The 17,435-nt window shown below is 48.0% G+C and overlaps 1 protein-coding gene across 8 annotated transcripts in view; it reads right to left on the bottom strand.

The window, feature by feature from the left end:
- Window positions 1-10,532, bottom strand: part of SLC27A1 (solute carrier family 27 member 1) — a 35,272-nt gene extending 24,740 nt beyond the window's left edge. For 3 of the 8 annotated variants that reach the window (XM_058563684.1, XM_058563693.1, XM_058563692.1), the window contains exons 1-2: window positions 10,420-10,531; window positions 8,777-8,944 (exon numbers count right to left, since the gene is read on the bottom strand). In XM_058563684.1, coding sequence (XP_058419667.1) covers window positions 8,777-8,943 — 167 coding nt within the window. In that variant the 5' untranslated portion in view covers window position 8,944; window positions 10,420-10,531. Of the gene's footprint in view, window positions 1-8,776; window positions 8,945-9,693; window positions 9,775-10,419 lie in introns of those variants that run through there. The other 5 variants (XM_058563690.1, XM_058563694.1, XM_058563685.1 and 2 more) reach the window with 5 other exon arrangements.
- Window positions 10,533-17,435: the final 6,903 nt, after the last annotated feature.

The following is a 17,435-nucleotide window of genomic DNA, read 5'->3' as shown; positions in this document are numbered from 1 at the left end:
CCCCAAACTCTCAAAGAGCGCCCCACACACAGAGAAACCTGTAAATGACCCTGAGGAGACACACCCTTCAAAGACCCTAAAAGTCCTTTAAGACACCCCAAGAAGCCCCTTCACCCCCCCAAAAAAAGCTCTAAAAAGACTCAAAGTGTCTTGGTAGTCCCCAGAAACCACTGGGTCTCTCCTGTGAACCCCTAGGGACCTACCAGAGTCCCTGAAGAGCCCCCAGAGGCCTCTCAGTCACCAAGGCCCCACAGAGACCCCCAAATCCCCAGGACCTCCGGATCAGTCCCAGCTCTCTGGAACTCCTACCAGCTGCCTTTGGAATTAGTAAGAGAAACCTCAACTAAACTGGAGTCAGGAAGGCCTACAGGGCACGCTCTCACCCCCTAACATGCATCATCAATTACTCCAAACACGAAGAGCTGGACACCTGTGCCCGGGACAGGACGGTGTTTTCTAGTTTACTACCCAGCAGGAGGGAGGAAGATTTCTCTCCCCACCTGGCAACAGCCCAGCCAATGAGAGATTGCAGCACCCAACCAATGAGAAGCCCGGGCTCCTCCAATGGACTCTTTGTCTATTACAACCCACCCCCCAACTCCCCCTTTTCCTCTATAAAAGAAAGCCCCTTCCTTTGTTTCTCTGGATTTTCCTATGGTCACCACAGCCTGCATATCCTGAATTGCAATTCTTTTGATTATTCCCTAATAAACTCATTTTGCAGGTAAAACAACTGGCCAATTTACTTGGAATCCAAAGGAGGCAACCCCCAAGAGACGATGACCCCGGAATCCAGCGAGGTACCCGGCCGAGCGCCTTGTGCTTCTTACTTCCAGGAGCCGTTGCCTATTTGGTGAGTCTCCTCTCAGATTCCAAGCCCCGCTCCCTTCGTGCTCTGAGCTCTCGGCTTTATTCGGGATTGGGAAAGGCTTTGTCTTTTCCAGGGAAGGACTTCGTCCTTGGGTTCAAGGCTTCATCCTTGGTGAGTACTGTTATTTTCTGAAGCACACAGTGGGGATCGGGCTAGCTGGGAATCCAGGAATCTTCTTTTGTTTTCAGGTTCTTTCTGAAATCAGGGATGGCAATCCAGCAGCTTTCTTTTGTTTTTAACATCCTTCTAGAATCAGGGCTAGGACTCTAGCAACTTTCTTGAGTTTTCAGAAGAATTTAAGAAGTGAGATCCCAGTCATCTAAATGTTTTGAGGGCAGCCCTCCTTCAGGGCCCCAGTCGGGTTTATGTGGATGGGCATCCACATGTGCACTTTAAGTCAGCGGGCCCAACAAACCAAGGGAGTCCAGAATTACAATGGCCGTCATGGGGAACTTTTGATCTCCCCAAACTTGTTTTTCTTAAAACCAAATTGGAAGCCTCTTTTTCCCCTCCCACTTCTTCTTTGTCTCCAGACATATGCTGTCCATCCTGTGCTCAAGCCTCAGCCCAGCACCGCCTTGTTTGTCCCCCAGCTCCTCTGTCTCAGGCTCTACCCCGACAGCGTCTTCCTCTTTCTCTTCTGCATCTCCACTTCTATTCATTTACTAGGCCACGATTTCTTAGAAAAATACCATGCTGGAATTTCTTTTTCTCAAAAGGGGGAAATAATTCTAGAATTTGACGTGCGAAGACATGCGAATAAGAATCTTTAGTAAAAAAATATAAATAAATTAAAAAAAAAACCCTCTTTGGCCAGGTGAGCAGGCAACCTTAACTAGGTCTATCTGCCAGAAATACAATTTGGATCCAACTCTTTCTTTGAGTTTTGTACCTGAGACATAGCTAAAATTTTTTAAATAAAAGCTGTAAGATCTCTGTATGTTACGTATGTCTATGTATGTGTGTTGTAGAGATGTGATATTTCTTTTTTTACCTCTGGACAGTATTACTAAAATTCATTTCTAAAAGAGCTCTATCTAATTGGCTTGAAATTAACTCCTTATAAATTAAGTATTCATAAATCTCAGAAATATAAGAGAAACTAACCCAAATGCTTTCCAAGTTTACGTGATCTAGGATTAATCTTTAGTAAATAAAAGCTAGTTTAAGGTTGTTGGTCTAATTAAAACAGGCATGTCTTGAAACCAGAACCAAGATGAACAGACAACCCACCAGCTGGGAGAGAATATTTGCAAAACATACATCTGACAAGGAGTTGATCTCCATAATATATAAAGAACTCACACAACTGAACAACAAAAAAACAAACAACCCGATCAAAAAACGGGCAGAGGAAATGAACAGACACTTCTCCAAAGAAGATATACAGATGGCCAACAGGCACATGAAAAGATGCTCAACATCACTAGTCATCAGGGAAATGCAAATCAAAACAACACTAAGATATCACCTCACGCCCGTTAGAAGGGCTATAATCACCAAGACAGAAAACAACAAATGTTGGAGGGGACGTGGAGAAACAGGAACCCTCATACACAGCTGGTGGGAATGCAAACTGGTGGAGCCTTTATGGAAAATGGTATGGAGATTCCTCAAAGAATTAAAAATAGAGATGCCCTATGATCTATAGGGCTATCCCACTACTGGGAATCTATACAGCGAACCTGAAATCAACAATCCAAAGAGGCTTATGCAGCCCTATGTTCATTGCAGCATTATTCACCATAGCCAAGAAGTGGAAGCAACCTAAGTGTCCCTCGACTGACGACTGGATCAAGAAAATGTGGTGTATATATACAATGGAATACTACTCAGCCATAAAAAAAAGACAAAATCGTCCCATTTGCAACAACATGGATGGGCCTGGAGCGTATTATGTTAAGTGAAATAAGCCAGAAAGAGAAAGACAAACACTGTATGATCTCACTCATATGTGGAATATAAACCGACACATGGACAGAGAAAACTGTATTGTGGTTACCAGGGGCAGTGGGGGTGGGGGTGGGGGTGGGGGGTGGGCACAAGGGGTGAAGGGAGTCATATATATGGTGATGGACAAACAAAAATGTACAACCCAAAATTTCACAATGTTAAAAACCATTAAAACATCAATTAAAAAAAAAAAAACAGGCATGTCTTTAGTTACCAATGGTGAATGTGATGCAGAGACACAAATTTCAACCTACCTGGGTTTATTAAGTTCATGTTATCTCTGTTATAAAATATGTCAGCAAAAAAAATAAAATAATAACAATAACTTAAGATGATGACTAACTGCTTTAATGCCACATGAAGTTTTGTGAGTAATCTAAACATAATTGCTGGGAACAAACGATTTAGGTAGATGAAAATTGGTTAAGAGTTTTTGGGTGCAATAATTATGTTTTATGGTATGTATACTTGAAAAATAGCTTCCAAAATCTTTTTGGCAACTTGAAACTTTAGAGTTTTGCTAAGCTAAATTAAATGATGGAATTTCATTGAATATCTGGATCATTTTCCAAACAAGATAAAATACTAAAACATTAATTACGGAACATAGGTTTACCTACTTTTGGCATTTTATTGCAAAGAAACTAAAGATAAATTTGGATCTGTTAATAACCATGTCTTGTGCCACATTGAAAGATTATAAATTTGCCAGTCCACAATTGCTTACTTCTTAGTTTTCACTAGGAGTTAAGGATTCTACGCGTTAAGAATTCTAATATATGTAACTAAAGCTACTAAAAACAAAAAGGGAAATATTTCTGGATGCAAGGAAAGTAGGATGTGTGTTTCAGTAGAAGAAGGTATGAGGAATAGAGATGTACTTTTGTTGAGGGAAAAGAGAATAATTTTGTCCTAAAGTGAAGCTGATGGTTTCAGAATAGGAAAGAGGAAAAACCCAACAAAGTCTGAATATAAAAAAAAAAGTGAAGGGCCGGCCCCATGGCTTAGTGGTTAAGTGCGCGCGCTCCGCTACTGGCGGCCCGGGTTAGGATCCCGGGCGCGCACCGACGCACCGTTTCTCCGGCCATGCTGAGGCCGCATCCCACATACAGCAACTAGAAGGATGTGCAACCTAGACGTACAACTATCTACTGGGGGGCTTTGGGGGAAAAAAAGGAGGAGGATTGGCAATAGTTGTTAGCTCAGAGCCGGTCATCCTCAGCAAAAAGAGGAGGATTAGCACAGATGTTAGCTCAGGGCTGATCTTCCTCACCAAAAAAAAAAAAGTGAAAAGGTTGATGAAAAAGAATCTCTAGAAAAAAAATTTAATATGTAGTCAAGCTGGCTAAGATTGGAACAATTTAATTGAGTGAATGAGTTTTAATAGCAAAAGTAAGCTGATGCAAAATTAAAATTTGGCTTTCTTTTCTGTTAAAAGGACAAGGTTTTCTTGGACTGTTAATCTGCTTTTGATAACAGATTGTGAAAGCTTCTTTACCTTTTAAGTAATATGCCTAGAAAACAGAGATTTTGTGTTTTATCAAAATAATTTCCTGTGTTGTTCTTATCAGGTCTTTACTTACTTAGGAAAACTGAGTCTTCTTAATATTAAAGTTTTGCTTACAACTATGTAACCTTTTGTATTCGCACTTGAAATCTTTTATTGTTACTTTGGTCAAATAGATATGTTATCACTTTCAATTCTAGTTACTATCTAAAAATGTATGTCACAAAAAATACCCAATTTCCTTGTCAATTGCATTATAATGAACCTTCATCTGATCCTTACCCATTGCTCTTTTTTTTTAAGTCTTCTGTCAGTTACAGACAGTTATTGTTTTACTCCAATGTTTTTACAAATGTTTCATCTTCAAAGAGATTCATGGAAAAGACTTTGACAAGTACTCTGCAATACAGGTTTTTGATAATTTTAAGATCATAACACTGAGCTGGGTAAGAATTTCTAAAACTCGCATGGAAAACTGATTGCTTTAATGTTTTCTTTTCCAGATGTGAAGCACCCCTTTTCTCCTCTCCTTTAAGCTATCCATAACTTACAGCAATTGGGGAAAGTGTATCTTTGCAACAAAGGTTGAAGCATTTATCTTTTTCTCCCTACCTGATCCCTCCAGAATTTGGAAACTCTTATGTATTCTTTTCATGACAATATAAAAATCTGCATAAACTCAATGAGTCTGTTCTCCTTATAGCAGGACACAATTGGAAATACTGGACACATTACCAAGGCTTTGACTAGAATGTCATATTTGAGAGAGATATATGTAGACTCAGATACGACAAGACAGCTTTAAGCAACCGCTTGGAAAAAATCAGCCTAGTACCTTGCTTACAAGTTTCCAGCAAAGCAATCTTAAAAAGAGCTTATACGGTCAGTCACTATTCTTGCTGCATTTATGTAAATAATCAGGCCAAGTTTCATACAAACAAATTAGTTTTACTGTGATAAAAATGGGGGTAACCATGGAGAGAGAAATAATGTTTGCACCTTTGTCGATATTAGCTTCTAGTCCTACTAATTGTCTTTAAGGTTTTGTTACACCCGCAAGCTGGACTGAATACCAAATTCTTCTAGTTCCTCAAATATCTCGCTATGATTCTCCAAATTAACGTTTCCAATTTTTAATGCCCTTACATCTCCTTGGAAGGGACTAGACCAGGTCCTCCTCACTAGCCAGATGGCTGCCAAACTTCAGAGACTCGAGGCTGGGGTACACATCTCACAGCTAAAGAAGGCTCCACCTGACCTCTGGTCCTGTACAAACGCGGGGACCTCTGAATCAAGTGGATGAGGAAGAGAAGTGGCCAACACCTGACACCTGAGGCAGACAGCTTTCCCAAGAGGACCAGACCAGGCCTGTACACCCTTTTCTCACTGTTGCCTCTCGCTTTATTTTCTCCTTCTCTTTCTTGGAAGGACAATACCCTTGTCGGCATTTCCCAATCTATTGTGAAAGGGAGAAACCTCTCCAACTGTTGGATTTGTCATCAGAAACCTTCATCTGTCCAAGATAGCAATGATTCCTTAGTTCGCCCTATAAGTAATTTTGCTGAAATTCCAAATGCCACTGTATGCCTAAATTGTTCTACAGGTCCCTTCTATAAAGTTAGGATACTAAGCCCACCCAACCTTGTTTCTTGCTTCAGTCTAATCCAACCCTGAGATGGGAAAATGAGAGCTCTCGAATATCTATATAAGAAACTCTGTGGAGCCATCAATGTAAACTGGGCCATTTGCAAACTTGTTGACATACCCATATATTTAGGCAACCTCTTGGTATGTAACAACACAATGTCTGAGCCTCGGTTAAATGTTGCTAACGCCTCCATGCCAGTGAGTGGGTCCACAGATACTGTCACTTATGTAGGAGCCTTACGTACACCTCCTGGCTACATCTTTGTACGTGGAGGTTTCGGTAATGTCCTTTATGCTTGAACAATTAATTGCCTTAACGGCTGGAGAAGACAAGCACAGTGTACCTCTGCTGTGTCCACTGTCCTACTCTATCTGCATAACCAAACAGAGGCCTCTCATTAGTCTGTCGCATTAATCCTCTATAACTGCCTTAAACGAGAACTTCCAGAAGGCATGCATGATTCTGGGTTTGCCTCCACGGAGAAAGCTTTCTTTCCGTGGATCAGAGTGAGTGCCAGTGAATACATAAAAATCTCTTCCTGACACTAGAAGAGTTGGCCAACTCCACAGCCAAAGCAGTTTCAGCTCAGCAATGATCACTTAGCTCATTGGCCAAGGTAGTCTTGGATAATCGTATAGCTCTTGATTACCTACTTGCTGAGCAAGGAGGTGTCTGTGCAGCGGTGAACACCTCCTGTTGCACGTGGATAAATGCCTCTGGGGAAGTAGAAACCCAATTACACAAGATTAGAGAGCAAGGACATTGGCTACAACCAATTTCACCTGACAATCCCCTATCTTTTGATTTGTTGAGCTGGGTACCTTCAGGTCTGGGCTCCTGGTTTAGAACCATCCTGCAAACCGGGCTTATAGTAATGCTCTTAATCTTACTCTGCACACTTATTGTAAAGTTCTGTACTTATTGCCTATCAAACCTTTGTAAAGATAACATACCGAATAACGTGATGCTAACCAAGCATGATTTCCAACGCTTACAACCTCGGAAAACTATAGACTTTAGGTAAGAAATGCCTGAGAGTTCTCCCTCCTAGCCCTCCTTATTACCCAAATGTAGCCTAAATGGTTTCCAGTCCATGCACTTTCCCTCCGAGGCAGGACCTGACAACCAGGAAAGGTCCTTCCTGGCACTGAGGGACAAAGGCTACCAGACTTAGAAGACCTGACTGTTTTTTGGGTTTTTTTGCTTTTGGTGAGGAAGATCAGCGTTGAGCTAACATCCATGCCAATCCTCCTCTTTTTGCTGAGGAAGACTGGCCCTGGGCTAACATGCGTGCCCATCTTCCTCTATTTTATATGGGAGGCCACCACAGCATGGCTTGACAAGCGGTGCGGCGGTCTGTGCCCAGGATCCAAACCTGCAAACCCTGGGCCGCCAAAGCAGAGCGCATGAACTTGTGCCACATCACTGGGCAGGCCCCAGAAGACCTGACTCTTGATCAGCTATGCTTTTGGAGAAAGATCTTCATCCAAAGGGAAAAACGTGAAACTAATAAGAGAAACCTCAACTAAATTGGAGTAGGGAAGGCCTGTTAGGGAGCTCTCACACCGTAACACACATTATCAATCACCGGAAACAGAAGAGCTGGACGCCTGCATCTCAGACAGGAAGGTGTTTCCCGCTTTCCTACCCGGCAGGAGCAAGGAAGATTTCTCTCCCCACCCAGCAACAGCCCAGCCAATGAGAGACTGTAGCAACCAACCAATGAGAAGACTTTACACTTTGGACTCCCAGGTTTCTCCAATGGACTCTTTGTTTATTACAGCCCCTCCCAACTCCCCCTTTTCCTCTATAATAGCAAGCCCCTTCTTTCATTTCTCTGGATTTGCCTCTAGTCTACCATGGCCTACATATCCCAGATTGCAGTTCTTTTGATTGTTCCTGAAGAAACTCATTTTGCAAGTAAAACAACTGGCCAAGAATATCTGCACACAACACCGGAATCCCCTCCCAGAGATACCCCAAGAGGACCCCCAACAGCTTCTTTGAGCAAGCCCCTCAGAGACACCCCAGACCTTCCAAGGATGCCTGCACACCACACCAGAATCCCTCCCCAGAGATCCCAGGCTCCAGAGAACCCCAACAAGTCTTGTGCTATACAGCAACCTCTCCACGGACCCTGAACAACCCCCAGTCCCGCACAGACCCCAAACTCTCAAAGAGCGCCCCACACACAGAGAAACCTGTAAATGACCCTGAGAAGACACACACCCTTCAAAGACCCTAAGTCCTTTACAGACACCCCAAGAAGCCCCTTCACCCCCCCCAAAAAAAAGCTCTAAAAAGACTCAAAGTGTCTTGGTAGTCCCCAGAAACCACTGGGTCTCTCCTGTGAACCCCTAGGGACCTACCAGAGTCCCTGAAGAGCCCCCAGAGGCCTCCCAGTTACCAAGGCCCCACAGAGACCCCCTAATCCCCACGACCTCCCGATTAGTCCCAGCTCTCTGGAACTCCTACCAGCTGCCCAAAGACCCCCAAGTTGTGCTCCAGTCCCCTGAGGTCTCCCAAGCAGTCTCAAGAACCTTGAAACCTACTCAGCTAATCTACCTCTAGAGACCCTCAAGCTGTCCCCAGCAGGTCCCCTCAGAGCCCCCCAACCCGCCAGTCTTTCAGGCCCCAGCCCCGCCCTCACCCAAGCCCCGCCCCATCTCTAAAACCTCTCCCCCAAGCCCTCAGAGTCCCCGACACCGCCCCTGCAGCCCCATTCTGTTCGCCCCCAGGGCGCGCAGTCCGCCCCCGGCCGGGCCGCGACCCAGGACAAGGCCCGGGCTGCACTCACAAGAGGTCCCGCCGCGCGGTCTTGCAGACAATGCGCAGGAAACGCCAGCCGCCGCCGCCGACGTACACGCCGAGCGCCGCCGCTGCGCTCCACGTCCACGGCAGCCCCAGCAGCCATAGCAGCACCAGCGAGGCCACGGAGACGGAGCCCGCACCCGGAGCCCGCATCCTGGGGAGACAGAGCGCTGAGGCCGCGGGCCGCTCGGCCCCGCCCCTCGGCGAGCTCCGCCCCCAGGCCCCGGCTCCGCCCCCTGGGCGAGCCCAGGCCGCCCGCTTCGAGCCAGACCCCGCCCCATGCCCGGGATTGGCCACGTTCTGGCCAGACTCCGCCTCGTCCCACGTTGGGCGCAGGCCTCCTTGCCCCTAGCCCGGCCCAGGCTTCTCTGCCAATCATTAATACAGGCCGCGCCCACGAAGTTCTTCCACCCCCGTCAGTCACTGTCACGCCCTGCCCAGTGCCTTGAACTAACTGCGAGATTCTGGACCCAAATTCCACCCTCAAGTCTTGGCTCCCAAGCCTTGTCCCCACCGCATACCTAGGCCCTTCGCAACCACTCGATCAGGCCCCGCCCCCATGCCACGACCTAGCCGCTGTCCTTGGTCCCAGTACCCACCCCCACTTCTGTCCCCAATCGTGTCCAGCCACAGTCCTGGGCTTTCGTCCAGGTCCCGCCTCTCCCCAATCCCCACCACACATTGGGCCCCGCCCATAAGCACACGCCCCGCCCCTCCAGCTCAAGCCCCGCCCCCAGTTCCGGGCCTAGCCTACATTCCCAGGCCCGGGTTCCACCCCTGGCCACCGGCCGCGCCCTCAGGCTTTGGCCCACTGTCCACCCCCGGGCCTCACTCCGGCCCACCTAGCGCCCTAGGCCCCGCCTCACCTGCCCTCCCAGGCCCGCCCCAAGGCTCTCTTCCGACCTCCCTGGCTCACAGCCCCTCAGGCGCGTAGCCGAAGCCTCCCTCCTTCGGAAGCCACGACCATAGAGAGGGCGCTCCGGCCAGAGAGGGAACGGCCAACGAGACCGGGGGCTAGAACGGCCCGGCGCAGCCAGCAGCTGTCTCCCTGGCAACCAAGCTCCTCCCCTCCACCGACCTCCAGCCGTGAGTTTAGGGAACGCGTGCGTCACGCAGCTCCTCGGAGTGGCTCCCGGGCGCTCCCAGCCCGAGCCCTAGATGGCATCCAGGATCCGTAGCCCGGGGAACCGGAAAATCTCAGTTCACACTCAGGGCCTGCCTGTACTGGATTTTTGCCCCAGCCCCAGCTTGTCCTAAATGCAAGCCCCAAAGCCTCTTCGGTCTTAAACACACATTGCAGGGACCCGGGGCGTCCTAAACTCACAGCTTAGGGGCCCCAGAAGGTTCTAATTCAAACCCCACCTCAATCTTAGAGACCTATTTAAAGGACCCAGCTAATTCCAAATCCATATCCCCAAATCTTGTCAGTTAAGTCTCAGTGTAACACCCAGGAGCCCAAAGAGGACAAAATCCACGCACCAGGTTCCCACCTTCCCATAGGAGGCTCCACGAGTCCTTTATTTGCACCCCAAAGTCCTAAATGCTCACTCAGAGGCCCGAAAGCCCTCCTCCAGATCAGGCGCGGGCCACTGCTGGCCTGGCTGCCCACCGCCCTGTTCCCTGGCTGACCTGGAGCCGCTCAGAGACCCTCAGTCTTGGCCGTTCCCTCGCGGGCTCCCAGAAGTTCAGGCAGGAGGCGGGCGAGGACAATGAGGACAAGACAGAGGACCCAAACCCAGCACGGCAGGTGGGCCTCGGGCACATCTGTTTCTCAGACTCCTGGGCCCTGCTCTGCCTGCGCTGTGCCCATGTGGACCTCTGCCTCGGATCCCTCCCTCCAAGCTCCCCCTCTTCTACCGCTACCCACCCCACCCGGCTGGGTAGCTGCCCTGCCTGGCCGACCTTGCCAGTACTCTCCTTGGGAGGCGGCCAGGGCCTGCCCCCAGCGCCGTTTGGAGGACAGGGTGGAGAAGGCGCTCACCCCTCCACGCTCCCATTGGTCCCTGTGGGCTGCCCAGGGTGGGTAGAATGGGAGCGAGGAGGCAGATCTGGAGGACAGGCCCCGAGCCAGCACTGGTCTGCTACTTTGTTGGCCAGGGGTCAGTGGACTCAGCAATGACCAGTAAGTACAGCGGCGTTCTTTTCCTGCCAGGTAGCACTATTGTGACCACCCCATTTTACAGGTACAGAAACCCGAGGGCTGGAGCTGTCACACTGGCTGGGGTTGAGATTCATTCACTCACAAACGTGGGCTAAGTGCTTGCTCTCCCTACCCCCTCCCCTTCTTCCCTCAATTTCTCCTCCCCCTCCTCCTTTTTACCTTGATTCCCTTCTTCCCTAGCCTTCCTCCCTCTCTCCTCATCCCATCCCCTTCCCCTTTTCATGTTTCTCCCACCCCTCCCCCTTTCAACCCCCACCCACTCTGTCCCCTCCTCCCCTCCCTGCACCGTCTGTCTTCCCCACCCCTCCACTCCCCTCACCTGCCCTCCCCCTGCCCTCCTCCTCCCCTCTTCCTCTTTCCTCCTCTCCTCCCCGTCTCCCTGTCTCCTCCTCCTTCCTTCTCCTCCCCTCCATCTTACCAAGTCTGCTGACCCCTGACTAAGCAGCGCCTGTGACAATCTTCTACCTCTCCCCACAGTCAGTCCACAGTCCTGCCATCCAAAAGGCTCTGGAAACCCAACTTTTTCTTAAGATGGTGCCAGAACTCCAGTAGAGGGATGCCCTCCCCCTGCGCTGACCCAGGCTGTTCTCAGTGCTCAATTGTCCCTTGTATGTCTATTTATCCCTCATTTTTCCCTTTGCTTCTGCCCTCAGTTACCTTCCCAAGATACAAAAAATTCCCAATTCCAAAACACAACTGCCCAGGGATTCCAGATGAGCGATTAAGGAACAGTTCTATCCCCATTTCACAGAAGGGGAAACTGAGGCCTGGACAGGGGGGCAAAACAGGCTCTGCCCCTCTCCAGCTGATGGCCTTGCACCTGTCACCTCTCCCCTCTTCACCTTGGGGAACCTGCCTCCCTAAGCACTGTGCCTCAAATATTTGTTGATTGCTCACTGCACGGGCTTCTCATATGGAGAATGAATTGGCCAGGCACATAGTAGGTGTTGGGGCACAGCCTGATGTGACCACAAGGACCTGCAGGCCACAGCAAAGGGAGTTGTTGGAACTTTCCAGAAGGAGAGAAATGAAACATACATTAAAAATAAAATACCAAAAGATTGTATGGTGGGGATTTCACTAAAGTAGAATATGAACAGTAGAATGAGTAGAATATATTCACTAAAGTAGAATATAGAATATGAACAGTTTCTCTCTGCCAAATTCAAGTGCCCGCCCCAATAAAGATACTAGTTTCTTGTGGCTGCACTAACAAAATACCACTGTAGTGTAAGCCCCAACAGTTGTTATTGTTTTCTTTTTTGTAATGCAAGTGCCAACTGCAGCTTTGATCGCGGAGGCATGCACTTCCAAGAGGCCTCGCTTCAAGGACGGGCTATCTTGAACAAGCACACTGCCAGCCCCGCGACAAGATAAAGAGCTGGGCCACCTCCCCACGGAAGCGCCTTTGTTTTAGAGGTCTTGGTTGATTTCAATAGTAACCATTTGGGCCACTGGGTTTTTTGTTTTTGTTTTTTTCTTTTTTCTCTTTCCGCACTTTAAATTCCCACTCTTATGTTTTACTTAAGTTTTAAATTCCCCAATAAAGAGTGAGCCTGTGAAACCCTAGGCCCCCACCCCCATCCCAATAAAAGCAGAACCCCAGGACATGTGCATGCCCTCTCCACCTTACCCCCGCCTCTGCCCCTAGACCTCACTGTGTGGCCCTGATACCAGCTCAAGACAAGGTTGACATGAGGGAAGCCATATTGTGGAAAAGAAACCCTATTGTAACTTTCAATGACCTCTGACTAACTAACCAGACATGCTCTGTGGATTTTGTGGCCCTTCCCAGCTACTATAAGTCGATAACTTTGTTCTCTTGAGTTCCTTAGGAATGTGATAACCCCTGGGCAGAGAGCCTATGCTGACAGCCATCATCAATGATGTCAATGCAAATAATCCATAACCAATCTATAAATCAAAATTGGGGAGAGTTTATTATCAGCCAAATTTGAGGACCATATAGCCCAGGGCCTTCCTTCCCCAAGGAAGGAAGGGCACCAAAGAAGTGGGGTGTACAGAGTGGTTATATACCGTCAAAGAGCATGTATCACTTATGATTGGAATGTCCCTTTTACAACAGTCACGAGATTGTCTAGCCTGCCTAGCCGGCACAGTGACTCACACAATCGCTGTGGTGAACACAGCAGGTAGCAGGTCTGTGGTCTCCAGCTGGGTGGTCACAGCAGGTCAGCAATCAATCCCTAGCCTAGAGAGAGAGATGCTTATCCTTAAGGAAATGCTGTTGTGGGGGAAGTTACTTTATCTTAAGGGCATTTGTTCTTGTCTTTGTGACATAGTAAATGCTTAAAGCAGATGTACAACGCATGCTCAAAGGCCACATCTGGCCCTTTTGGAAAAACAAGGTCAGGCTGAATTAGTTTTACACCAAATGGCTTCCTCATATGCTCCAATATATCCTATTGCTCGCCATTTATTTATCAATGACGACTGAGAGGTCAGGGTAGAGGGCGCTGCTCCAGTCTCTGATGCGTAGCCACTAAAACAAAAGACTGCCCGGAACTGAGACCAGATGTCTGCCTCCACCAAGAGACCAGATGGGTGCCCCCACCAGGAGACCAGCCCCCAATATAACTGGCCTGTAGTGTTTGTCCTGTAAGATGGTTCTTTTGGACATGAGTTGGCCATCTTCCCCTTGCTAGCAAGCTGTAATAAAGCCCTTTCTCTCCTACCTCCTTGCCTCTGGACTATTGGCATGTCTTGCAGTGGGCAGAACACCCCCCACCTGCGCTTGGGCAGTAACAGCCCCATGGGTGCTGTGTAATTTCCAGATCTTGTGAGTAATAAACCTTTATTTTTTCAAAGTTTCCTAATTTATTGCTGAAGGGTGTCTTGCAATCATAATAACCCTAAGGGCCATCCAACCATCACATTGGTTATTGATAGGCTGAGACCAGCATAAAACAACCGCAAACCAGGTGGCTTAAAACTACAGAAATTTGGGGCCGGCCTGGTGGCGCAAGCGGTTAAGTGTGCACGCGCGCTCCGCTGTGGTGGCCCAGGGTTCGCCAGTTCGGATCCCGGGTGCACACCGACGCACTGTTTGGCAGTCCATGCTGTGGCGGCGTCTCATATAAAGTGGAGGACGAAGGGCATGGATGTTAGCCCAGGGCCAGTCTTCCTCAACAAAAAGAGGAGGATTGGCAGATGTTAGCTCAGGGCTGATCTCCTCACAAAAAAAAAAAAAAAAACTACAGAAATTTCTTCTCTCACCGTTCTGGAGGCCGGAAATCCAAAATCAAGGTGTCAGCAGCCGCACCCCCTCTGGAGGCTCTAGGGGAGGAGCCTTCCTGGCCGCCTCCAGGTTCTGGGGGCTCTGTCGCCTGTGGCTGCATGACTCCAATCTCTGCCTTCCTCTTCACACGGCTTTCTTCTGCGTGTCTGTCTCTTCTTCTCTTCTGTCTCTCATAACACCACGTCATTGGATTTAGGACCTACCTAGATAATCCAGGATGATCTTGTCTTGAGAACGTTAACTTAATTATATCTGCCAAGACCCTTTTTCCAAATAAGGTCACAGTCACAGGTTCTGAGGGTTAGGACTTGGACATATCTCGTTTCGGGCCACCATTCAACCCACTACAACAGGATACAGGATTAAAGCAGTGGTTCTCAACTGCCCCCTGGGGACACTTGGCAATGTCAACTTAAGAAGCAAATTTGCAGGGCTGGCCCTGTGGCACAGTGGTTAAGTTCAGCATGCTGCTCTTCAGCTGCCCAGGTTGGCAGGTTTGGATCCCAGGCACACACCTACACCACTTGTCAGCCATGCTGTGGCAGAGACCCACATATAAAATAGAGGATGACTAGCACAGATGTTAGCTCAGAGTGAATTTTCCTCAGGAAAAAAAAAAAGCAAATTTGCCTGTTGTTTTATTTCAAAACGAGTCTATTTAGGAACAGCTGAAAGAATTACAATTCAGGATGTGCATGCTATGGGAAAACCATACACAATCTGGAAAGACAGGAGGGAGCTGCCTTTATAGAGGAAAAGGGGGAGTAGGGCGGGGCTGTTCTAAAGGAAAATCCATTGGGGGAAAGTGACAGTTCAGGGTGGCAATGGCTTCTCCTTGGCTGAGCTGTGGTGTTTCTCATTGGCTGAGCTGTGGCATTTCTCATTGGCTGAGCTGTGGTGTTTCTCATTGGCTGAGATGTGGCATTTCTCATTGGCTGAGCTGTGGTATTTCTCATTGGCTGAGCTGTGGCATTTCTCATTGGCTGAGCTGTGGCATTTCTCATTGGCTGAGCTGCGGCATTTCTCATTGGCTGAGCTGTGATGTTTCCCATTGGCTGGGCTGTTGCTGAGTGGGGAGAGAAATCTTCCTACAGTGGTAAAGTAGTTTTACTTCCTGCTCAAGATGGAAGCTTTCTCTCTTCCTGTTTGGTGTAATTGATGGTGTGTGATGGTGGTGACAGCGCCCCCTACAGGCCTTCCCGGCTCCAATTTAATTAAGATTTCTTCTACTAATTTCCAGAGCAACATCTGGAGACATTTTTAATCGTCACAACTGGGGGAAGGGGAGGTGCTACCGGCATCTAGTGGGTCAAGGCCAGGGATGTGGCTAAACATCCTCCAATGCACAGAACAAACAATGATCTGGGCCCTAACAGCAGAGGTTCTGCAGTTTTGGAATGCTGGGATAAATGAAAGCCCCAGTCAAGTTAGAATTGGCTCTGCAGTCCAACACACGTCATTCGCTGGGTGACTCCGCCACAAAATCAACTTCTCCAAGGTTCTGTGTTTCACCTGTAAAATGGAATAAATTGCACAGACCTTGTAGAGCTGTTCTGAAAACAGGAGCTCAGCACCTCATAAACATCATAGAAGAATTTTCCATTGTTAAGACTGTGGAAATTAATAAAAGAACCTTAAGTAAACTGGGTCAGGACAGCCTGTAGGGGGCACTCTCACCCCCATCACACATCATCAATCACAAACAGGAAGAGATGGATGTCTGCATCTCCCACAGGAAGTAAAACTACTTTACTACTGAAGAAAGATTTCTCTCCCCACCTGGTGACAGCCCAGCCAATGAGAAATGCCACAGCTCAGCCAATGAGAAACGCTGCAGCTCAGCCAATGAGAAATGCCGCAGCCCAGCCAATGAGAAATGCCACAGCTCAGCCAATGAGAAACACTGCAGCCCAGCCAATGAGCAGCCATTGCTGGCCTGAACTGTCACTTTCTCCCAATGGACTTTCCTTTAGAACAGCCCCGCCCTACTCCCCCTTTTTCCCTATAAACGCAACTCCCTCCTTTCTTTCAGAATTTGCCTATGGTTTGCTATAGCATGTGTATCCCGTGTTGCAATTCTTTTGACTATCCCAAAATAAACATGTTTTGAGGTTTTCCAAGTTAACAAGATCATTTTGCTCTCAGTAGTTTCCTGAATTTTCAGCACGCCGGGACTTCCCAGCATTGTGGCAGACTGAGGAAAACCAGACCAGGAAATTATTTCTAAATGGAGTGAAAAAGGGACGTACCAAGACAGGGCACATTCACAAAGCCCTGACAATCTGAATTAAACTCTTGAGAATGAGGATTTTGTGGTTTCCTTTTTTATTCTTTAAAGCCAGTACTAAGTCTATTTCAGAGTCTCTCATGTTTTCCTAGGCCCAGAAGCATCCTCTAGACCTGGTGTTCTGATTGGGTGTTGCTGCATAGCAGATCACCCACACTGAGTGGCTTCAGACGACAGGGATTGATGGCTTCTCAGGACCCCATGGGTCGCCTGGGCAGTCCCTCTGTTGGTCTCACCTGGCTCGGTCACTCTGCTGCATTCTGCTGGTGGCTGGGCTGACCCTCACACATGTGGCAGTTGATGCTGGCTGGTGGCTGGGCCTCTAGTTCTCCTCCATGTGGCCTCTCACCCAAGCTGGCAGGCCAAACCCAGCTCACCACGAACTAAGAATGGTTTTTACATTTTTGAATGGTTGAAAAAAATTGAAAGACTAACATTTGGTGATGCAAAAATTCTATGAAATTCACATTTTAGCGTCTGTAAGTAGAGTTTTATGGAACCCAGATGCATAAATTCATTTACATATTGTCTAGAGCTGCTTTTGCAAGATAGTGGCAGAGTTCGAAGTTGCAACAGAGACTGTATAGCCCACAAAGCCAAAAATATTGACTCCCTGGTCCTTTATGGAAAAGGTTTGCCAAGCCCTGCCTAGATTGGCTTCCTTACATGGGGCATCTGCTGGTGGCATTCCAAGAAAGAGCGAGTGGGAGGTGGGAGATAAGGCTTATCTTCGAAACTCACACCTTCTGCCACAGTCTCTTGGTCAGAGCACGTCCGGAAGCCAGCCTGGATTCAATGACAGGGGAGCTAGTTTCCACCTCCTGTTGTGAGGCAGCTGCAAAATACTGTGGGCATGATTTTCAACCCTGCACACCAGGGGATCTTAAGGTGGGCTGTCCAGACAGAATGCAGGAACGTGCAGAATAAAAATACATGTT

This window comes from Diceros bicornis, chromosome 20 (assembly GCF_020826845.1).
Source record: "Diceros bicornis minor isolate mBicDic1 chromosome 20, mDicBic1.mat.cur, whole genome shotgun sequence".
In the NCBI taxonomy this organism is placed as follows: Eukaryota; Metazoa; Chordata; class Mammalia; order Perissodactyla; family Rhinocerotidae; genus Diceros; species Diceros bicornis.
Note: the sequence above shows the minus strand (reverse complement) of the source record. Positions and strands in the feature narration are given on the sequence as shown.